Source organism: Fukomys damarensis, unplaced genomic scaffold, assembly GCF_012274545.1.
Source record: "Fukomys damarensis isolate Sample0158 unplaced genomic scaffold, DMR_v1.0_HiC HiC_scaffold_12, whole genome shotgun sequence".
NCBI lineage: Eukaryota > Metazoa > Chordata > Mammalia > Rodentia > Bathyergidae > Fukomys > Fukomys damarensis.
Window position 1 is genome coordinate 19,319,617 of NW_022900924.1, and position 20,450 is coordinate 19,340,066.

General features: G+C 49.8%; 1 protein-coding gene across 1 annotated transcript; it reads right to left on the reverse strand.

Moving 5' to 3' along the window:
* Positions 1 to 6: 6 nt before the first annotated feature.
* On the reverse strand, positions 7 to 7,698 carry Ccdc92 (coiled-coil domain containing 92; the record flags this gene model as incomplete). The annotated part of the gene is made up of 5 exons (XM_010604297.3): positions 7,450 to 7,698; positions 5,187 to 5,256; positions 1,459 to 1,605; positions 782 to 823; positions 7 to 278 (listed from the first exon to the last, which is right to left on the reverse strand). Coding segments are annotated over exons 2-5 (513 nt in total), but the record flags the coding sequence as incomplete, so codon positions are not given.
* Between the last annotated feature and the right edge of the window lie 12,752 nt (positions 7,699 to 20,450).

The window sequence follows — 20,450 nt, forward strand, 5'->3', positions numbered from 1 at the left end:
CTTCCTGGCGGTGTGCAGCTGCGCCGTGAGGTAGGCCACGGTGCGGGCGCGCTGCTCCAGCTCGGCCGACAGCACGCTCAGCCTGTGGCTCTTCACCTTGAGCTCCTCCAGGTACTTCTTCTCCCGCTCTCTCATGGTGTTCTCCAGCACGGCGATCAAGGCGTTCTTCTGCTCCAGCTCGCGCAGCAGCTCGCCATTCTCCCCCTCCTTAGCCTGCAGCTGGGCCTCCAGCTCCTCGCAGCGCCTCCTGAGCTCCGCGCTTCTGGAGGCTGCGTCACCTGCAGGGGCGAGCGGCCGGGTGGGAGGATGGGGGATGGGGCTCATAGCCGGCCTCAACCAAAACCAGAACAAACCTCGGAACCCCAGCAGATTCTGGGGGTAAAGTGAGGGGCAGAGACACAGACACGTGGCCTGAGGCCACCCTGAAGGTTAGACCGAGCTTGGAGCCCGGCCTGGGGCCCGGGAGGACTGAGCCCCTCAGTTTTGGGCTTCCTCTCTGGGTAAGCGGTTTCTTTCCTGATTGCAGAGGGATGCATATTAATTGTAGGAAACCCTGAGACTCCAGACAAGCTTGGAAGAGCCCGAAAGAGGTGCTGATGGGAAGGAAGCAGTCACTCATCCCCGGCTCCGGAGCCCTGCAGGCCCCGCTCCACTCGTCTTCTCCCAGAGAGCCCCAGTTCCCCAGGATTTCTTCCAGCAGCGTGGCCAGGGACAAGGACGGCATGGTCATGCCTCTCAGGAGAAAGCCATGTCCCTGCCAGATCTGGGGAGGAATTTTTACCTGGCTGTTCGGAACTCTTGAGTGTCAGCTCATACGTTAAATCTGAAAGGGAAACTTCACATTAGTGTCATCATAGCGTCCTTCAAAACCTTCCAGGGCTGAGTCTGGGGCCAGCAGCAAGCCCGCCCGGAGCGAGCCAGTGAGGGCACTGCAGACAGGTGGCCGGGAGGCCCTTCCCCACCCCACACATCCAACCTTGCTGGGCATCTGAGCACTCGCTCCTCCTTCCGTTCTGCACGCTACATCCCGGGACTCACCCCAGACCGCACGGTCAGTTCCAGCCGCTCACTTCAGTCTGCGTCCTAGCATCCCCGGGAAAGGCTCTGCAGCTTTTCACTCAGTGTGCTCTGTTCAGCGGTGCGGGTGAGAGGGCTGGCGGGCTTGGGAGGGGATGGGGTGGCACAAGTGGCGGTGTGGGGAGCAGGCATGGCTCCTAGGTTTTGTTTTGCTTTGCTTTATTTGTGGTGCTGGGGATTAAACCCAAGGCCCCTGCACTGAGCTATATCATCAGCCATTTTAAAATTTTGGGACAGGACCTGGCTAAGATGTTAAATTGCCTAGGCTGGGCTGGGACTTTCAGTCTTCCTGCCTCAGTCTCTGAGAGTACTGGGACCACAGGCATGCTCCGCCATGGCCAGCCGGCTCTGCTGCTGACCCCCTGGCCTCTGTCCCCACACCTGTGCAATGCTGCTGCAGCCGCCGGATCTCGGCATGCAGCCCTTTGAGCGTGCTGGCGTGCTCCCGCTGCAGAAACAGGAGGTTCTTCTGTGCGCTGTGCAGCTGGTTCTCCAGGTTTGTGGTCGCCATGCTGACATCCAGGTGACCTGAAGGAAACACAGACCCTGGTCACAGGAGCAGGAGTGGGGGCTCGGGGTGCACAGGTGCAGCCTTCCAGGAGGACGCAGATGGAGCCGGTGGTGGAGCTAGAGGGGAGGTTTGGGGCTCAGGCAAAGCTGAGCCCAGGCGCTGAAGCACCTTGGTGCCCCAGGCCTCGGTGTACTCACCGGCACCAACCCTAGCTCATGCGCCAGGTGCAGTCAGTACTGGGACCCAGGGAGGAGACAGTCATGGGAGACACATAACAGCGGTCTGTGCACAGCAGATTCAAACCCAGGACCCGATTCCAAGTCCATCCAGTCCACATGCCACCTGACTCAGTAGGCTGGAACATCCCAAAGCCCCCAGACAAGCAAGCACCCGCAGGTCCACGCGGAGGACCTGGGGCCCGGACTGGGCTGCACCGCTCTCTGGTGACACCTGGCTGGTCAGATCCAGAAGGGAGGAGGAGAGCAGCTGCAGGATGCTGCAGGAGGAGCCCAGGTCTCCCCTGGTGTGTCTCATGCCATGGCCCAGCAGGTGCGGAGTGACAGCCGACCTGGGCCTAGGGCTGTTCTCCAGCCTTGGTGCTTGCCTGCCTGCCTGTCACTGGTCCTCCCCAGGGCTGGTACCGGGCCTGCCGCAGCACACTGTGGTGGCGATCTTTGAAACCAGTTTTCAGACATTGACTCTGGCCCGTCCTACCCACATCAGCCTCCCCACACCTGACCGTGGCAGATAAGCTTGGCTCCATCCTCTCTCGCCTCCTGCTTCCACTCCCCACACGGCAGCCAGAGGGACTCAGAGTGGCCCACACTGTACACACAGATCTACACCCTGCGACTGCAGAGGGAAAGTAAATGCGGTGCATCTTGGCCACGCTCCCCAGCCAAGTGAGGCCGGGCTCCGGAACATCACTGCTGCGGGGAAGCAGGACCCCAAGCCAGGGAGCAAGACAACAGAGGCCCGCAGCCACCCCAAAGGCTCAGCGGCCCATCCTGCCTTCAGTCCCAGCAGTATCCTGGGAGGCTGGGTGCTGGTGGGGCTGCGGGCCTCGGCAGGGCTTCTGCAGAGTAAGGCCGGCCCGGGGAGAAAGAGCGAGTCCCCTGCGGCACATGTCCCCACCCCGACCCCTGCAGGTGGCCAGTCCACGGCCAGGGCCGAGTCAACGTTAGGCAGTCCTGGGTGGAAACAGTGCTAGGCTTGGCCACGAGCTGCCAGACACCGGGCTGGTGTTCCCACTTTTCAGAACACCTTTCCTTTAACGCCTCCCCTGTATGCGCTCACACACCTGTCCGTGTGGGGACACTTCTGTACAACACATCCCTCTCTGAGCGCTAGGCCCAAACCCCGCAGGCTCCCCTGTGGGCTCGGGCCCCTGGCATCTCCACGCCCCCAGCACAGGCCCCTGGCAGCACAATGCCGCCCTCCGCTGATGGACTTCCATTCTTCCCTCACATCTCACTCTCGAATTACGTATGTGCTTCAGATGATTTTATCCTGCTTCATAATGGCACCGAGTGGGGAGCTCAACCAGAATTATGCTGCATTAATCAAAAGCACTGCAGCAGCATTGATTTGGACATGACCTCATCCTGCAATTTCTCAACAAGCCGTAAGCAGCATTTTAGACGCCTACACTTCTCAGACTAAGCGATGGCAAGTCATCAGTGGGAGAGCGTCTCGGCCCTCAGAAACAGAGCTTCCTCCTTTCCTGCACTACCCAGAGCAGATCCACGTTTCAGGTGGACACAAAGCTGGCGTGGAAATCGGGGAAGGACTTCAGACTCTGAAAGCAGCACCCAGCACGCAGCTGGTGCTGTGGAGGAGTGACAGCGAGCTATTTCAGCCGGTGGCTGTGAACAAGTCATAAGCCATTCACTTTGCTTCTCTCCCAGGCAGGGGGCTGGAGCCCACTTTCTGCAGGCCCAATCCTGGTCCCCCAGGGTCCCTGCCTTGGGCTTGGGAACCTCTGCGGGCTTTAGGGGGAACTTTCTGTACTGCTCCGGTGTCCTACAGCTTGGGCGCTGCCATCAAGAAAATGGCAGCTGGCCAGGGACAGAGGGAGTGGCTGTGAGGTGAAATGTGTGAGGAGGAGGTTTCCCAAGTGAATGCTCGCTCGGAACTGGAGGACACAGAGGACAGAAGGAAGCTGCACCTTAACCCCCAGCAACCAGTCTCGGGGCTGAGAGACTGAGGCCCAGCTGGGTAGAGTGGTGCACCTCACTCGGAACCCAGCACTCAAGGCTGAGGCGGGAAGATGGCAAGTTTGAGGCCAGTGTGGGTGACCACTGAGACCTGGTCTCAAAGAATCAAAAGAAAAAGCAGAGAGGCCAGGCATGGTGGTGCACGCCTGTAATCCCAGCACTCGGGAGGCTGAGGCAGGAGGATCGCTGTGAGTTTGAGACCAACCTGGGCTACATAGTGAGTTCCAGGTCAGTCTCAACTACATAGTGAGACCCTGTCTCAAACAAACAAAACAAAACAAAACAAAAAAACCAGAAAAAGCAAAAAAGAAGTAAAGAAGGATCAACAGAGGGCCCATGGTCTGTTTAACACAACAGAACAAAAGACAGAGTGAACAAACTTGTTAGAGGGTGGCCTGTGTTTGGGGTGAGACTGAACCCCTTGTAGGCTGAACTTCAGTCGTGGCGCTGGCCACGTCACAGGGGTGCTAACCGTACTGGACACCCAAGGCCCGGTGCCTGGCACATAGGTATTAGCTTACTACTTCTTACAGCATTTGCTCAGCACTTCTATAAATATACTTCCTGTTCACTTGGTCCTAGTAGAGTTGTTTCCTGAGTATCATCCATGTACGGAAATGAGCTAGCAAGGAGATTCCAGTTACTTCCAAAGAGGGAACTACAAAAGCAACAGAAGCACTTTCTGGCCGACGGTAGCCATTCAGGGAAGTGAACATTCAGGGAAGCCAGGCAGGGCAAGGTGAGACCTACTTCTTCCTTTGAAACCTTGAGGGGACTCCAGGGGGGCTAAAAATGGCCCACAGCTAACTAGGCCACTGGCTTTGGATCCTAAACACTGGCTCGTAGAATAAATCCTTGCCATGTCTGAAAATTAAACTGATGTTATTCTAACTTCCAAATAGCCCGGATAAATACACTGTTTTAAATTGTAGGCTACTCCCATTCTTACTTGGGCACATATTTAAGAAATTTAACTAGTAAGTGATTTGAAAATCTCAAAGTTAGGACTATAACTTTTCGAGGATGGGCAGGCATTCTACAATGACTCCAGAAATATTTTGGTAAAAAGAGTGAATATCATTCTAATGTGGAGGCAAAAAATGTTGAAAGCAAAAGGCACAAGTGTTTTTCAAAAAGGCAAAATATCATGTGGTAGCCATCTTCCGGAATCGGAGTGTGCATGGGCCCCTGTATTCTAACCACATCCGGCTCCATCCGGCTTGGTGCAGGAGTGGCCTCGCAGAGAGGGGTCCTGGCGTGGTGCCGAGCAAAGGCGGGCCGGCCTTGCCTGTGAGTGGGAGGGGAGAGACATCTTGGAGGGACACCCAGTGGGATGCACCACTCTCTGGGGCACAGTGGCCAAGGACTGAGGGGGAACTCACCCAAAGGCGGCAGCTTGGTGTGGAGAGGCTCTGGGGGGCCGGGTGGCAGCATCTTATAATCGGTCTGTCTCTAAAAGCGAACGGAGGAGAGCTCCAGGAGAAACAGACCACACACACAAAGTGATTGGAGTATCTGTCATAAGAGGCTAGGTGTGGCAGAGCACAGCTAAACCATGCAATAATGAAAATAACAGCTGTTTACCCATAAGGAAATACGTCTGTGATAGGTTAAGTTTAAAAGCATGTTAACAGCTATGTATACAATATCACACACACATAAATATATACATCCAGGGACAAAAAAATCTAGAAAATATACACCAAAATATAAAAAGCACTTTTCCTTTTCTCTACATGGTAGACTAATGACTGTCTTTTATTTCTTACACCTATGTGTGCTGGTAATCCCTAAAGCTTTCTTTTTCTTTTTTTTGGTTTTTTGAGACAGGGTCTCACTATGTAGTTGAGACTGACCTGGAACTCATTACGTAGCCCAGGTTGGTCTCGAACTCACAGCGATCCTCCTGCCTCAGCCTCCCAAGTGCTGGGATTACAGGGGTGCACCACCACGCCCAGCCCTCTAAAGCTTTCTTAATGATGAACACATACCTTATAGTCAGAAAAAATTATGAAGTAATTTCTCTCTAACAAGGTAACCCACTAATAAAGTGGTAACGTGCTTTCATGATATTATTCCAGGGTAACCTTGGATTGCCAGAACTGTGATTAGTTTACCAGAATCAAGAACCAACGAGGAAGCAGTGTTTATAATAGCAGCAATTTGGTGTCCCCAAGCTCCACAGAATGTGCCAGTGACGACCACTGGTACCTCCTCTCCCTGGCACTGCACACTGTGGTGGTCCTCTGACATTATCCATCATCAAACACAAGGCCCACCACATTTCTTCGATACTGATGGCCATTTCCTCCTGAGAGAACACACTGCCCGGCATTAAGGTTGTAACAGATGTGATTAGGGAGATGGCAATGAGACATGGAAACAGGATCTGCCGACTGTCTGGGAAGCCTGCGGCCCCTGGGGCCTGCAGGATGGATTTATGAACCTGCGCTCCCATTAGCTCATACGCTAAGAGTTTCCATTTGCCTTCTATTTAAAACCACGCAGTCCACACAGCGATTAGGGCTTGGCCCCTGAGTGCAAATGTCCGCGCTGGCCCAGGGCTGCCAAGGTGGGCACGTGGCGGAACTCCCTCCCTCACTGGTGCCTGCAGGGCATGTCCTGGGCCTCAGGGAACACAAGCTACCCAGGGCAGAGCACCCACCCGCACCGTCTCTGACCTCAGAGCCAGGTGGGCGGGTGTCCAGGCCTGGGTGTGCTACCCGGACACTCAGCCCAGCACTGATTCACAGACCTCTGAGCCCAGAGGCTCCTGGGAGGAGGCAGCTTTGCCAGGCCCTTCCCACTCTCCCTGCTTCCCCTCCTGCCCTCGCTGGGTAGCCCCTCTGAGGAGCACACAATAGCGCTGTTTCCTAAGCTGCCGCTGACGTGTAGCTGCACACAAATGTCACCGGGAACTGCTTGGCCAGGATGACCCTTAGCATCACGATAGTTTAAGGGCATGAATCTCACAAGTTACCACACAAATAATTCTGCCTATGATGTTTTCCCTAAATGGAAGGGAAAATAGGCAGGTCACGTCCAATGAGGGTTTCTGTTCCCATCACTGAAGATTTTAGCTGTCTACTGCTTGCTCAGTTATAATGACCCCAAATGCCAAACTGCCTTTTCACACTGACCAAGTAGGAAATACTTCTCAAGTCTTAGTGCTTGATGATCACAATCTAAATTGTAATTCCCGGGCCAAGAAGATGTATCCATTTGCTTTAAAAATCTCTATGTGGGCTGGGCGTGGTGGCTCATGTCTGTAATCCCAGCACTCAGGAGGCTGAGGCAGGAGGATCGCCTTGAGTTCGAGACCAGCCTGGACTACATAGTGAGTTCCAGGTCAGTCTCAACTACATAGTGAGACCCTGTCTCAAAAAAAAACAAAATCTCTATGTGGCTTGCTAAATGTGAACCCTTCATCTGACCTACGCAATGGGTTCTGTGTCTGTTTCGCAAGCACGCCTAATTACAGTATAGGTTTAAGGACAAGAAAGTATTCATTAACTGAAGCTCATACGTTTCAGTGTACAGAAGTAGATGGCTCTATGCACTACATGCATATACTATACACTTGCCGCACTTTCTCAGAAAAAGGAAAGCAGTTAGTGGCTGCATTAGACAGAAGAAAACACTTACTCTTTTTTACCATTTACCATGTCCCTAGGTCTTCATTTCCTAGGACTTCCTGTGGGTGCTTTAGCATGGGCGCTTAGGGCCACCTAAGTGACCCTTTGACGTCCCACCTGGTGAGCTGACAGCCCCACAGGCAAGTCACTTCTTTAGTTTCCTACCCATGAGCTTACTGTGCCACAGAGAGTGACCGAGGCCCGCTGGCCGGTGACCTTGCAAGATTGACTGCGGTGTTCCTTCTGCTCAGTCTCCCTCTGTTACATCAGGGAGCAAGAGAACTTCCAGGCTCTCAGATTCCAAGTTTGCAGTATCTTGTGCAGGAAGTTCCAGGGGAGAAGAAACCCCCAAACATGTCCATCAGGAAGGGCTGTCACTAACACGCTCGAGCCACCAAGACGCAGATGAGGGGTGGGTAGGTTATTTTAGGGCTGCTCTTTGCTACCAACTTTGGGCCATCTTACATAAATGAGGCACTGATACACTAACCCAGGAGAAATAAATGAAACTGAGTGAAGAACAAACGAGGCTAGACACTGGATTCCACTGATTATAGATCAGCACTGGGAGGAAAGGAAGAAGCTGGAGAAACAGTCCCATACTCACTGGGACTTGAAGGAATGGGGGGCCTCCCAGCACCTTCTAATCCCTAGGGCCCCTTATCTTGATAAAGGTCACTGGTTTCCATTCATGCATTTGTCACTTTTTCCCTTTGTACGCAGAACTGCCTTTGGCTCATTTTCCTTATATTTGACTTCTTGATCCCACAGTGGGATTAATTATAATCCTTGGTTGTGGCAGTCTTTCAGGGCCCACTTTGACTAATAAGCACCCAATGTACCCACACTGTGGGAGCTTAGCAACTTGGGGTGAAAGTGTGCAGGTTTTCCATTAGGACTTCAGGATTCCTAGGCTGGACGAGTTCCTGGTTGATCCAATTCTGGGTATACCAATTGGTCAGTCAGGAGCCCAGGAGTTGGCTTTTTCCTCCAGTATTCAGAAGGGGCAGGGTGGTCACCGCAGGTTACACGTGGAAGCCACTTTCTGGGCTGGTTTTGGGAGAACCAGTGCTCAGGAGAAGCGGCATCTATGCAGGTGCCTGAGACACCTGCCTCGTGAGGCAAAGAGCTACTGCCCTGAAAAGCTGAGCATGACCAGCACTTCTACCCTGATAGCACCTCTGGGCAAGAGTGCAAGGGCACCGTTTAATCACAAGATGATAGTCATTAATCAGTAATGAGGGCTACTATGGTCTGTGTCAGGCTCCCAGGCTCAGAGTCACTTAGTTCCTGAAAAAGAACTCACCGCATTTACAAGCAGGAGAGCTAAATGCAAATCTGATTCCCGAGGCCAGTGCCTTCTCTGCCCCAAGTCTTCCTGGCATATCAGTCTCCAATTCCCAACTTGTGGCACTTGGAACTGAAAGGTCGTGTTGCCTCCTTCCTAAAAGAAATGGTCACTTCTGGTTGTTTCTGTCATTCTAAAAACAGGGTCCACACTTGGCCAACAAGGAGAGTTCCCATGCTGCTGTCCAGATGGTCACCCTTGTTACCGCTCACCTTTCTGTGCCAGTACTGTGCCGAGCGCCCCCCATGCCCATCTTTAAATCTCCAGGCAACTCTAGAAAGCTGTGCTTATCTCTTTACCTCTGGAGGGGAAACTGAGGCAAGAGCTTGGATAGTTGCTCTATTGGGGGCACATGTGAGCTTGGTGTTTTCCTGGTGCTCTGGAGTTCTTCCCTTTGGAGGGGGAAGAGGCACTAACACAGGGCTACGTAATGAATCATAAACAACCGAGTCTCAAACATCCAATGACAGACTTCCTGCTGGTGACTTCCTGTGGGTTCTGGCCCGGCTGAATGGACACACAAGTCCACACTATCCGGGACCTACAGCAACAGGCAGGGATGGGCATCTCGACAGGCACAGCTGGCTGCCAGCTCTCACTCACTGTGCAACCTCTGTAGCTGCACCACTGCAGCAGGGACGGGGACGCTGCACTGCTGGAATCACATAACAATTCTATTCCAAGGAACATAATCTTCACACTAGGCCATGTTACATCCTCACAGTGCTTATCACTATCTAAATTAGGTCATTTGTCTTTCTTACCTAACTAGTGTGCCAATTCTATGAGAACAAGGCCTGTCTGTCTTGCGCCCTGATGTTCCCCCAGCACTTAGAATAATGAAAGCCTCCAGTCACCTGAGCCTAAAGTGCGGCGGTGACCTCATGCAGCCTCTGGGTCACTGTGGACGCGTGGGTGAGGGCCTGCGATGGCTCTCTGGCTGGTGGGAAAGCGTCCGATAAAAAGACTAAAGAATCATCAAGCCAATTAAAAGCTGAAGTTTCCTTTCTGTGGGAAGGAAAGCGTGGCTGGCTTGGGAGCTTCTGCAGGGTCCGTGACGTATGCATCTTGATAGCTCCGGCCGAGACACCTGGGCAGATTCTCGGTGCTGGCCACATCTGCACGGCAGCTAACCTCAGGTGTGGCCAATCCCCACACAAGGGAAAGGTTTGTGCATTAGGAGCTCATCAGTGGTGCCAGGCTCAGAAATTCAGGAAATGCTCATGCTAAGCCTTGATGATGCTTTTCCTGGTCTGTGATAAAATGAGAAAAACAAGGACAGACAGCACAGTTTTCCATAAAGCTGACTTTATTTGACTCAAAAGGAAGTTCCTTATTTTCAGAACTGTCCAAATAAAAAAATGCACTGTTCTGTGACTTCTAAAGCTGGCGACCACTCACGGCACCAAGAGGTTATGGTGATCACCAGGAGCCTAACATCATCAGGGCTGTTTTCAAAAGCAACTGAGCCTCCCTCTCCCGGTGGGCTCCAACTGTGTTCTCAGCCCCCTGCTTCCAATCATGTGGGCACAAGAGGCTCAGCAGCTGAGGTATGAAGAAAACATGAATCCTCAAGAGGTACACGCGCCAGTACGTGCCGCAGGGGAAGGGGATGGAGGAGGCACACCCATGACAGCACCATGGCTCTAGATTACCTGCCTGTCTTCCCGTTGCCAGCACCAGACCGAGTGAATCCCCAGAGGGCAGGGCTGGGTCTCAAATATCAGCATTCTCCTTACCTGAGGTGTTTCCAGGTACCAGGAGGCACTAATGACAAAGGTCCTATTGTGGGGAAGCTGGGACGAAGCTGAGGGATGGTGATGGCAGAGTGTGGCCAGGAGGAGGCCCGCATGGTGAGGTACATGGATGGATACTCAGAAGAAAGAGATCACGACCTGACACTAAACACACGCTCTACAGTGCAAGGGACAGAGGGCGCACACTGGCAGCTGCTCAGAAAGCTGAGGTGGGAGAGGTAGCACATGGGAAAAGCTGGGTTTTCACAAACTGCGGAGAAATTCCCAGGGAGGGGGTTTAGTCTGGAGGGGATGGAGCTGGACGCAGAGGCCAGGAGGTACAGAGGCCACAGGTCCCCACGCTCCAGGGAAAAGTACAATCACAGACACCTCCTACCGACGGCTGACAGGCTAGGCATGCACTGTATTGTGCAACACTCTAAGGGGCAGAGGAAACTGTTCCTACCTCGCACACTTTGAGGGAAGGCTGGACAATGTCTTCAGAGCTGCAGCCGGAGAATGGCAAGTGGGACTCTCCTGAAGCATGCGGGCCACTCAGCTGGCTGTACTGGGGCCTTGCATGCAGGGAAGGTGCCCGGCCCTTGCAAATGTGGGCACCCTGGAACACGGCTCGCCCCGCTCCCGCACTCGGAAGGCACCCAGAGGACTGACGGAGAGGCAGCCCCTATTATTCCCTAGAGGGCTCACTGAGTCACCTTCCAGAGTCTGTTTTCATCCTTATCTTGCTCTTCAGGCAGGGTTGGAAGCAAGTAGAATTTTACAGAAACAGAGCTTAGCAGCTGTGTGCTCAGGGACCTCAGTAGGAGGGACAGCCTGACTGTCAGTCTCTGCACAGTCTTTGTTTTTTTTTTACTTCATTTCAGCCCCAGATTCCATTTCCTCGAGTTCTCCTGCCCTTTCTGCATATTTTGAGTTGCAACCTTCTTATGTCTAGGTTTTTTTTTTTTGGGCGGGGGGGGGACGACGCTAATATAATTCCAGTGTTTAGTTTTGAAGGTACTGCTTGTGAAAACTTATCTGAGAATAAGAGAAATTGTTTCTTTTCTCCCGAAGCTGCAAGAAAGCAGATGCTACTGCAGGTGAGGTTAGGAAGCCAGTTCTGCTGAAGAACGCCAAGCTTACTCACTATTCCATTTGGAGACTTGCGTAAAAGTGTACAACTGTTCTGTTATTACAGAGTGAGTACTTTAGAACACTTGGGCTTTAGAAGTGCTGTGGAATCCTTTAAAATGGAACTTTTAACTTGAGAAAGTTTGCTTTAATTGGCTACCTCACTTGGAGATTTACTGTCTTTACAGTACAATTGAATATGACAGCCCTTGCTTGACAAGGCTGAAATTTTAGGGTTTCCTGGCTGGCTGGAGGAGAGGCCCCATATTCCTCTCTTCATACAGAACAGCAAAACAAAGGTAGATGCTGACCAATTTCTTCTTTAACGTGCTTTGGATTTTACCTACTTAAATCAACAGCTGGTGCTGTGACTGGTTATTTGGGTGGTCAAATATTGGGGAGCGGATGCTGGGACTCCTGTGTGTGCATCCCTACTCGGGGATGCGGAGGAGCTGGCCAGCATCTGCAGGCTGGCTCCCCGTGCCTGGAACACTTCTACATGAGCTGTTATTATTATTGGCTCAGACAATCTCCATAGTCACTGCTTTGTGGCTGATGCGAGATTCAGTGCTTTCTTTAATTCAAAGACTAGAAGGGATTAGCACATGGGTTTTCTAATTTGAGAGTTGTAAGTGGTCAAAATTAAGGAAGAGGACAATTTCCCTCCTGATGAACGCTACTTTGAATTTTATCAAACTACAGCACATAGCCGTGGCTCTCACTAGAGTTGACTGTGCCCCTCCTGGGGACACCTGACAATGTCTGGAGCCCTTCAGCGTTCTTAGAGCTGCAGAGGGGGTGCTGCTGGCACTTACTGAGTGGGGGCCGGGATGCTGCTAAATGGGCTCTGATGCACATGCTGCCCCACGGCAGAGGGCCTGGCCAAGGGCCAGCTGTGCCTCAGCCAGGAAGCCCAGGGTGAGGGTCAGCCTGCTTTGTGGGAAGCCACTTTCTCCTCCTGACTCAAGGTTTATGCTGCTCCCGGGAATGCGGAGCTTGCTGAAGGGACACACCTGGACTGTGCGGCTTCCTCCCTGTACCAGAGCTAGCAACCTGGATAAGCGGGCAACCAGGGGAAGGTTGCCCTTGCACCCTGAAGCCCCAGCAAGGCAGGCATGCAAGCAGGTGGCCTCCCTGTGTACCTCAGCAGAGCCTGGGCCTTTCCTTGCAAGGAAAGGAAAAATTAACTTCCAAATTGCCTGTAAACATAAACACTTCCTTTTCATTTTTGATGGATTTGTTCTTCCCATATCAATACTGAGAAGTGGATGGGTATGTGCAATTCAGGGACTCCAGCTGTGGTGATAAGGATGGGGATTTCCCGAGGACTTGGGTTGCTCCTGAGTCTGCCCAGGCCGCTTCCCTGGGAATGAGTGCCGAGTAGCCAGGAAACACTGTCTGAAGGCTGCAATATTTCTCAAATGCAAGGGGGTTTCTGTTTCTAAGGCTATCACTACTTACATAAGCTTTATGAGGGTCTTAAAGGGTCCCTGAAATTATGCCCAAACCCCTCATATTTTACATGTACTAGCACTTTAAGAGAAGCTTTTCAGGCTGGGAGAAATCAAAGTGTAGGCCTCGTGGTCTTCAGGAAACCTTTACAAAAAGTCATAATCTAAACTTTGTAATATGCACAAATACAATGGAAAAGTTAAATTAGCGCTGAGCTAGTAAGTCTTAAAATCGTTTTTCTACCTGGAAAAGCTCTTGGAAGTAAAAACACCATTCAGGTTATAAAATCTGGGGCACAAGTGAAGTTTAAAGATACAAGTATAAGTTGGAAAGCTACTTAGAAAAAGAAACAGCCTTCTGTATGAGAGAGGCTCCTCCAATGTAGCACAGAAGCCCAAGTACTCGGGGTGTTGCTGTATGGATGGGCTCTGTGGGGGCGACAGCCTCACAGTTCTTCTCCACATGGAGAAGCAGGTTTCCCTGGGCCTGCCGGGGCCGGACAGCTCTGTCCCCCGTCCTAGCACACGGGTGCAGGACAGCCCAGCCGGAGGTAGTGATTCATAGGAAGAAGTCAGCTGTTTTTTACAAAGTCCCTCATGCTTGCCTTACAGATCAAACAGATAACTCCTTGCACTATTATTTTAAAGTAAACTGAAGCAAGGAAACACAACCACAGCCAGTGGTACCATGAGAAACTTGGTATCTTTATGATTTGTTTTTAAGATCTTAGACAATATTACATATTACACAGCCTATCTAGTTACTCCATCAGCTAAGTTTTAAGGCGCTATATTTCACTGCCAACACTTAATGTCAATAACTGTATTATTACTTAAGGTAAGTCTCATTTCTGAAATTCCTAATTCTTTATGGACTAGTAGAATACTGTGATACTTAGTTAATATGTGTTTATGGAAAGGCTTGTAAAGAAATTAAAATTCAAACTCAAACTCAAACCCGTCACTTGCCAATTCCCACAGATCATGTGCTGGGTCTTTCTGAACACTTGCTTTGAAGATGGTAAAAGCACTCAATGTATTTATGAACCCCTGACGTTTGATATTATTTTAAAACTACAAATTTCAATGTCTATCATAGACTGCCATAAGAAGAGATCATTGGAGTGACTGTGTGGATGTACATGTGCGTCAGGAAAAGGAAACAAGTAACGACTAGAATTGAGAAGAAAAGATGAGTAGCTCCCAGAGACTGGTCTTTGGGGTGCAATCTTCCTTGGCGTGGCTGCTGTACTATCAAGAGACAGAGTGTGCCGCCCTGTAGGGCACACGATCTACTTCTCCTGAGCCTGGGCCACTATGCAGTCAGTAGGGACCCCTGATTCTGCCGGGCTTTGTGCTGTCCACATCGGGGTGGCTTTGGAGACCTACTTCCTTTGCTGAGCAACATGCTCAAAGCTCTCTTTGGCCAGTCGTCCTCCAGCTGACCAGCCCCGCGTGGCGGCTCTGTCCCATGTGGCCACTGTCCCAGGTCAGGACCCACAGGGCCTCTGAAGACTGACAGGGAGTCTGAAACTAAAGCATCCTTGGGATTCCTGAGTTAGCCCCTCTGTCAACCCAAAGGACGGAACTTCCTATCTCGCTGTGTCCTGGGGCACAGCACACGAGAAGAGATGTGAAGGACAACCAGGCAGGTTGTGTGCCCCAAACTTTCCAGGGTAGCTCAACAGCACAGTGTGAGTCACCTTACCAGTCTGGCTCACCCCATGGGAAGAAGCCATTAAGACAATGAAGCTTCACTGTGGGGGATGTCTGTAAATATATTCAGATTAGTTTTATTCAATGAAGAAAAATGGTTTTCATGTGAACAGTTTAGTAATTTTACATGTAAATGCTGACACATGACTGCCAAGATGATTTCTAAAATATTTTACTTCTAGATTCAGTATATGAAGTTGTACATAAAGCAGTAGAGCCCTACACATTCATGAATGCCAGCACTCTCTCACCCAGATCTGCAAGGTGGTGAGATTTCTAAGGGGACTGAGAACCTGGCCAGGATTCTGCAGAAATGCAAGTGGCCAGAATCCCCACTCATAGTGGGTACTTGTGTTTCAATAAACCTGTCTGCAACTTTCTCTGATGAGCTGAGCAGGCTGGTGAGACTTCTGGGTACTCCTCCCACAGAAGAACATTGATGTACAAGACAAATCTGTGTTCTAGCCCAGGAAAGCATGGACAGAGGGTCTCAATGCATTTCATCACCTCGTGCAAAAAGCCTGTGTGCCTAAGTGCATGCTGTGGTTCCACAGAGCAAGAGCCCACCACAGCCTTCCTGCAGGGGCTCTCAATTCCTCCTGTGGAAGACACCTGCCCCACGTGCTGCCTAACTTCTGGAGAAGCTGTTTTTCTCTAAGGCGCAGGGCCAGCTAATCTCCTCCCCACTGGCATCTCGACACCACCTGACACCTGCACAGGAAGGTCCTGGAGGCACCTGGGGCCATTTGGAAAGGCACTCTGCTCTGACCACAGCCTGCTGAGAGGCAAAGCTGAATGTGACGCCGTACAGAGAACCAGTGGCCATCAGATGCTGTGAGTTCCATTCTGCTACTGTGGAGAGACCCAGGAGTGCCTCTGGACAGCTCTTGACCCTAAGAAGGCCCAACTCCAGGCTTACTGTTCCAGCTCACTGCCTCTTCTGGAAACACCTGCCTTTATCCTCAATCCATAGTGCTTGGCCTCGGTCTTCTCTGCACTGGGGCTGACACCACAGCCACAGCAGACCGATAAAACTCTTGTACGGAAATGACCTGATCATTTTCTTGGTGGAAAATGATTTCGCACTCAAAAGCTGTCCTGTTGTGCAGAGGTGAGGAGCTGCATGTCCTGTGCCCCTCATCAAAAGGGTGACAACAGGGCAGGCTGGTGTGTGGGGCCCTAATGGCTGGAAGCTGCTGCTTCATCACTGGATTCTGTGGTCTGGTCAAAGGGACACGAGCAAACAGAAAAACAACCCACTGTCAGAGACTGACCCTCCTTGAGAAGGTCAGGTGACATCCAGTAAGCTCTGCTACACATTCTTACCTTTGGGTACATAAAACTAAAGCATTATTGTTCTCAACATGCAAGATCTAGATATTCATAAAAAGTAGATCTGCCCTCACATGTCAAGAGCCACAGAGGGAGAAATAACACTGGTGGTGCCTTGCAGGTGACAGCTGGAGATGTACAGCTCCAACAAAAGCCTCCTTCAACATTCAGGACATTCAGGGTGGGAAATCAGAGTAGGAGCCATTGGGAAAATACAGAGTCCCAGAATACTCTGCATGACAAGGCGGGGCTTGCTCTTGGGAAACCAGGGTTTCTGCACAGATTCTACATCCCTTTCAGAGGGTAAGGCCAACCATTTCTAGGACACACGTGTAGCTTTAGGACAGAGAGCATTGTAATAATGTGAGCAATTATAATCTATAGGTAGAGACTCATTCCTGAGCCACATAACCTAAGAAAACTGGCTCAAAAGGGTGCCTTGTATACTTGCTGGTCCGTGCACACAGGAAGGCAGAGATGCACTTAGATCAGGAAGGAATCTGAACAGCAAAGGATAATGGATCTCATGCAGATCTAAATTCAATACCCCAGCTATGCCAAAAAGATGACACAGAGAAAACATGTAGAAGCAAGTGCCATGTGCCTATAGCCACTCAGCACCCCGCCCGGCACCGCGCAAGCAGGCCGCGCTCCTACTCTTTGGTGCTGACCAAGGTTTTCCACTGCTCAGTCCAGAGAACTCAGCCAGAGTGAAAACTTTCAGCATCAAGGAGAAAGTTTATCCCTCCGCTGCAGGGGAGGTACCCACCTCCCTTCCTAGTTATTTCTTTTCTTCTTTTCTTAATGGTATGGGGTTGAACCCGGGCCCTTGCGCTTGCGAGGCAGAGCAGCAGAACCACTGAGCTAAATCCCTGGCCCCCTTTCTAGTCATTTCTGATAGTGCTGAGTGGAGAATATCACAAAAGAACTCTCTCCAGGGCAGAGAGGTGTACAGAGATACACGTGGTTTTTGGATGACTGCAGAGGTCTGTGATAACCATGTGATGCTTTCTGAGAAGCTTTGAAATGTAACCTTTGCCCTCTCAAAAGGGTGCTTTCTTTTTTTTTGGTACCTGGGATCGAACTTGGGACCTTGTGCTTGCAAGGCAGGCAGTGGTACCACTGAGCTAAATCCTGGCCCAAAAGGTTGCTTTCTGTCTGGCTGCCTTACTTGATCATTTGCTGTCCTCATAATTATATTTAAAGTAGCATCTGTGATTTTTTTTTTCTCTGAAGGAATAAATACTTCCTAACATTTTCTTATTTTACATTTTGACTGGCAAGCTTGATTTTATCTCTTTTCCCTTCATACCTACTATATAAACTATGTGTTTCTTGTTCAAACAAACCTTGGGATCAGTCAACTTAGCACATCTAAATTGATGGGTGACAGGCACAAAAACATTAGAAAAAAAATCTGCTAAAAAACAGAAGAGAGGAAATGTTTTAAAAAGTGCTCTAAGCCCAGCATGGTGGTGGCATTCCTGTAATTCCAGTGCTTAGAAGGCTAAGGGTCACTGTGACTTCAAGGTTTGCTTGGGCTATGGTGAGTTCAAGTCCAGCCTGAACTACACAGCAAAACAAAACAAAAATAATTAAGTCCACATATACATTAATATAGATGTTTTTCACTTTAACTTCCTTCTAAATTGCAGAGGCCAGCAATGAACTCCACTGGCCTCATTAGCGTCTTGCTCTACTTCAGTCCTGTTGTACAGGGACTCTGGGCTCACAGGAAACTGCTCTGCAGCTTGGCCACAGCCGAGTCCTCACTCCACTGACCCACTTAACACACGCGCTGAGACAGACATGCAGTGTCTGTCCTTGTTATTCCCACTGTCGACAAATCCACGGTTCCCAAGATTGGCCTAGTATGAAGAATGTTCATCTTTTTTTTGGAAACACAAAGCTCCCATTCACCTTATCTTTTTAGTTTACTGCAATCCTATTTCTTGCTTTGTTTTACTTTTGTCTGCCAACATGCACTTAAAAATCATGCAGACATACTGAAAAGAAACGCAGTGCAACTTACTGTAGGTGGGGATGACTGGACTCTTTTGCTATGACACCTGAGTCATGTAATAAACTAAAATGCAGAGCAAGCACAAGAATCATCCTTTAATCAGTATCTTTAAAAAATTATTCTCAGCTAAGAAGAAACTGTGTACCTACAGAACTTGGTGACTCAAAGGCCGATATCACTTCATTTTGAAAAAGATCTGGTTTTAAAAAGCAAAACAACCTAACCCTCTGCTTTCCTCCCCAGAAAAGAATGATTTTCCTGTTGATTAAATGTTTACTGTAGAAAATAAAAACCAAAGAAGAAACAGAAAAACACTTACATTTTTAAAAAGAGCCTTTAAGACAATATATTGAATGTAAGAGTGCTTTATTACCCAGAAGGCCCTGCACCAATGCAAGGTAGGGTTAGAACCACCTCTGATACCAGGCAGATGACCCCTATAAATCTCCTGAAGCTTCGCGCAGGTGTCTAGGGTTGTCACTAGGCCCACAGCTGTAGCAGTCAGCACAAGAAGTAAACCACAGAGCAAGCAAAGAAGCGCATAAGTCCTTGAATGGAGTTGCCACCCAAAGCCATCGCTGCAGGCACGCCTTGAAGCTGCCCTTGGGCACTCCCGTGACACTTCCTAGGAAGATTCATGCTGGGTGGGGAATGAGCGCATTGGCCCCTATAACCCCCCAGAGGAGCAGTCTCTTCTTTCCACTGCAGAAATTCTAATCCCGAACAACTTCTGTGTTTATATCAACGGGAATGTCTCCCTACAACTATGAAGTGTCCTCTTCTGTACTGGAGAATTACTTTAATAAACGTCTTTGCTGCACAACACACCTTTGAGTACACGAAGACCGTTAGGTTACATTCACTCCCCTCTCCACATCTTCCTGCAGATTAAAAAAAGCTGCAGATGGGAAAACTGGTGTCCTGACCTCCTCCATTCTGCCTCAAACATTCACTGAATGCACCATTGGTGGGGGAGGCACACACAGGCCTCAGCTGCTACCCTTGAGGAGATGCAAATCAGCAGCAACAATCTGTCAATAAACACGTGTGCCCGCTATGCATCAGCATCGTAATGACTGACCTTGTTCTAGATAGGAGAAAGATCCATGTGTTTTGCCAGAAATATGAGAAAACGCTTTATAAGGATTTCTTTCTTTCTTTTTTTTTGGGGGGGGGTACCGGGGATCGAACTTATAAGGATTTCTTAAAAGCATCAAGATCGACTCTAACATCGGGACTGCTGCAAAATTACCTCAGCTAGGTACTGATGTTAAAATCAATTTTCCAACTTACGATATCATTAAGAACCCAGAATGAACGATCTTTGTGAGTAAAAGAATTAAAAAGATCCCACAATAAAATGATCTAATTCCTGAAAAAACTGTTAGACTAATACCTTTAAATGTGTTACAGTAAGTTTGCTGCACATAAACAATTGTCTTGTACTCTAAATTGCACATTCACCTAAATTAGAAACTACACTTACTATAATGTGCTACAGAGAAGCAATAAACGCTACGGTGTTTCAGTAATGTGTATTATATTGCACACATGTATATAAAGAATCACGAGTCCTAAAGCCTTCTTTCAAACATATTTGGAATATTCGGCCATTTGGATAAACAGCCAAAACAAATACACAAATTTCAGAACATTTTTGGAGGTAAAAGTCAATGAAGTGAACTTTTTTCCTCTACAACTATACCTCGAGAAAATGCAGGAAAACCCCCTAAATGCAAAAAAAGAAAAAAAATCATTGAATAAAGTAAAGTGCTCTTTCAATTTCAAATGTAACAGTTTTTGAACGGTGGTTCCAGCCTTAACACTCTTACAGGTTTCTGGAGATGCGCAATCTAGTATCATAGCCTGGGAATTAGCGTGCTGTTACAAAACCAACAACTGCCGCCTAGCTCCCAGAGCGCGGTTATATTTTCTCTTAGGGCCCCTATACTTTCATTAGTGGACTCGATCGTGTTGCTCAATCTGCCAAAGCTTGAAATTAAACAAACCAGGTCAGCGTGAAAACGCAAGTTAGAGAAACTAGAGTAACTCACTGCAGGGACCGCAGCTCCGCGGCCAAGCCGGGAGCTCTGCGCATCCGTGCATTACGCTCCGTCTCGGGGAGCCCCAGTGAACCCTTAATGAGGGTAAAACTCGAGCCCCCTCCCAAGCTTCGGAAAGGGGCAGGGCCGACAGAGGACTTACGCCGAAGGTTGCCGGGTCTCAGGGCGCGCGGTGCGTCGGGGGGCCCCTCGCCCGTAGGGCGGCAGGAGG